The sequence below is a fragment of the Carlito syrichta genome, unplaced genomic scaffold (assembly GCF_000164805.1).
Source record: "Carlito syrichta isolate Samal-C Ts95f unplaced genomic scaffold, Tarsius_syrichta-2.0.1 Scaffold308755, whole genome shotgun sequence".
In the NCBI taxonomy this organism is placed as follows: Eukaryota; Metazoa; Chordata; class Mammalia; order Primates; family Tarsiidae; genus Carlito; species Carlito syrichta.
Genome location: NW_007252851.1, coordinates 549,885 through 552,652, shown reverse-complemented (window position 1 = coordinate 552,652; position 2,768 = coordinate 549,885). Strand labels below are relative to the sequence as shown.

At 39.7% G+C, this 2,768-nt stretch overlaps 1 protein-coding gene across 1 annotated transcript in view; it reads right to left on the bottom strand.

Moving 5' to 3' along the window:
- SPAG1 (sperm associated antigen 1) overlaps positions 1-2,768 on the bottom strand; it is a 91,747-nt gene that overhangs the window by 79,647 nt on the left and 9,332 nt on the right. Inside the window, exon 3 of the mRNA XM_021716337.1 lies at positions 2,166-2,325. Coding sequence (XP_021572012.1) covers positions 2,166-2,325 — 160 coding nt within the window. The remainder of the gene's footprint in view (positions 1-2,165; positions 2,326-2,768) is intronic.

The window sequence follows — 2,768 nt, the reverse complement described above, 5'->3', positions numbered from 1 at the left end:
AGCCTCGACCTGCTGGGCTCCGGCGATCCTTCCGCCTCAGCCCTCCAAGTAGCTGGAACTGCAGGCGCACGCTACCACACCCGGCTGATTTTTTGATTTATTGTAGAGATGAGGTATCGCTGCCCAGGTGGGTCTTGAACCCGCGGGCTCAGGCAATCCACTCATCTCAGCCTCCCAAAGGCACGGGATTACAGGCTGAGCCACCGAGCCCGGCTCCCCAGCCCTTTCAGAAGCCAAGTCACAAGAATTGCTTGAGCCCAGGAGTTCAAGACCCACCTAGACAACACAGCGAGACACTGTCTCTACAAAAAATAAAAAAAATTTGCCTGGACAACAGAGTAAGATCTAGGCTCAAACAAACAAACATAAATAATAATAAAAAAAAGGAAAAAAGAAAGAAAAAGAAAAACCCAGGCCTAGATGGTCACAATGATAAGTTCTATAAAACATTTAAGGAAGAAATAATATCAACTGTACACCAACTTTTGTAGAAAGTAAAAGAGGAGACAACACTTCCCGACTCCTTCTATGAGGGCATAATTACCCTGCTACCAAAATCAGAAAATGGCATTACAAGAAAAGAAAATTACAGACTATCTCTCATGATCATAGACACAAAAATCCTTCACCAAATTTTAGCAAGTCAAATCCAGGAATATATTCTAAAAAGATGTATCATGACCAAGTAGGACTTATCCTGGAATGCAAGGTTGGTACAACATTTGAAAATAGTCTACATAATTTACCTTATTAGCAGACTACAAAGGAAATCATATGTAAAACTGGGAAATAAGGATCTGTTCTCCCTACTTCTATTCAACATTTTACTGGAAGTGCTAGCCAGTTCAATAAGACATAAAAAGAGCAAAAAAATTTTTTAAATATTAAAATTTACAATAGCATATTATATATGAAATATTTAGAAATAAATTTAACCAAAAAATGTAAGAATTTCAGTAAGAGGATATTACTGTATTATTATTTTAAATAAATTACTTAGCTAATTTAAAATGATTACAGAATCCTTTGAAGAATACCTGAAACATGGCATTCTTATACACTGCTGGTAAGACAGTATGAAGGTACAACTTTTTTTGAGAACATAGAAATATGTTTCAAGGCCGGGCGCTGTAGCTCACACCTGTAATCCCAGCACCCAGCACTTTGGGAGGTGGAGATAAGAGGATTGCCTGAACCCAGGGGTTCGAACCAGCCTGAGCAACTTGGTGAGACCTCATCCCCACAACAAATAAATAAACAAACAAACAAATAAATAAATAAATAAATAAATTCGCTGGATGTGGTGGCACCTACCTGTAGTTCCAGTTACTTGAAAGGTTGAGGCAGAAGGATCGCCTGAGCCCAGCAGGTCAAGGCTGCAGTGGCTGTGAGCATGCCACTGCACTCCAGCCTGGGCAACAGAGTGAGACTCCCACTCAGTCAAAACAAAACAAAACAAAATGTTTCAAAAGTTTTAAAAATATTGAAATCCTTTCATCAAACAATTTGAATTGTAATAATTTATCCCAAGGGAATAAAGAGGGAGGTGCAAAAAAATTATAAACAAACATGTTTATATAGCTCTATTTATAGAAGCTTGCTAAAATATGGTCTTTTATAGGATGAAATATTATCCAGTCAATTATAATACACATTTATGCATGTGTACATATATATAAATTCACAATGGTCTCCTGGGTATAAGAAGCAACCAATAAGCCAGGCACAGTAGCTCACGCCTGTAATCCCAGCACCTTGGGAGGCAGAGGCAACAGGATTGTCTGACCTCAGAGATTTGAGACCAGCCTAAGTAACATGGTGAGACCTTGTCTCTACAATAAATCATAAAATTAGTCAAGTGTGGTGACACATGCCTGTAGTTCCATCTGCTTAGAAGGCTGAGGCAGAAGGATCACCTGAGCCCAGCAGGTCGAGGTTGCAGTGGCAGTGAGCAGGCCACTGCACTCCAGCCTGGGCAACAGAGTAAGACTTCCACTCAAAAAAAAAAAAAAAAAAAAAAAAAGAAGCAACCAACAATACTATCCATGCAGTTACCACCAATAGCCCTTTACTGACAATCAGGAAGGCTATGGTTTCAGATAAGTGAAGTGGGTGTATATACAACATTACTACAATATCTATCAAAAACTGGTGTTAATCTATACCTTTATATCACCATCAATTTTTTCCCATTCTTCTGCTGTAAAACTGGATGCTGTTGCTGCTGGTTTATCTTTCCTCAAAGCTCTACTTTCAGGAGCCAAGCCTTGAAGGTGCTTTTCACAAAATTCTGTAAGTTCAGGATAATAGCCTTCCTCACCAGACCTTAAAAGAAATTCATAATTTTAGAGTTAGCACCTTATCAGAGATCATCTAGACATGTGGTTTACAAGCTGGGTTTCATGGAGCCTAGGGTTCCACAGGGATCTCAAGCATTGTACAAGATTAGGATCCTGGCTTCTTAACGTCCTTTCTCAATCTGCGCAAACTTCATTTTTATCTGTTAATCTATGAAGTGGTACAAAGAAGAAGAAAGGAATTCCAAAAAAACAAATTTCCATTACATACTTTTTTTTTTGAGTTGAAGTCTCACTCTGTCGCCCAGGCTGTAATGCAGTGGCACACTCACGGTCACCGCAGCCTCAACCTGATGGGCTCAGGCAATCCTTCCACCTCAGCCTTCCAAGTAACTGGGACTACAGGATGTGCAACCACACCCAGCTAATTTTTTGATTTATTGTAGAGATGAGGTCTCACCAAGTTGCCCA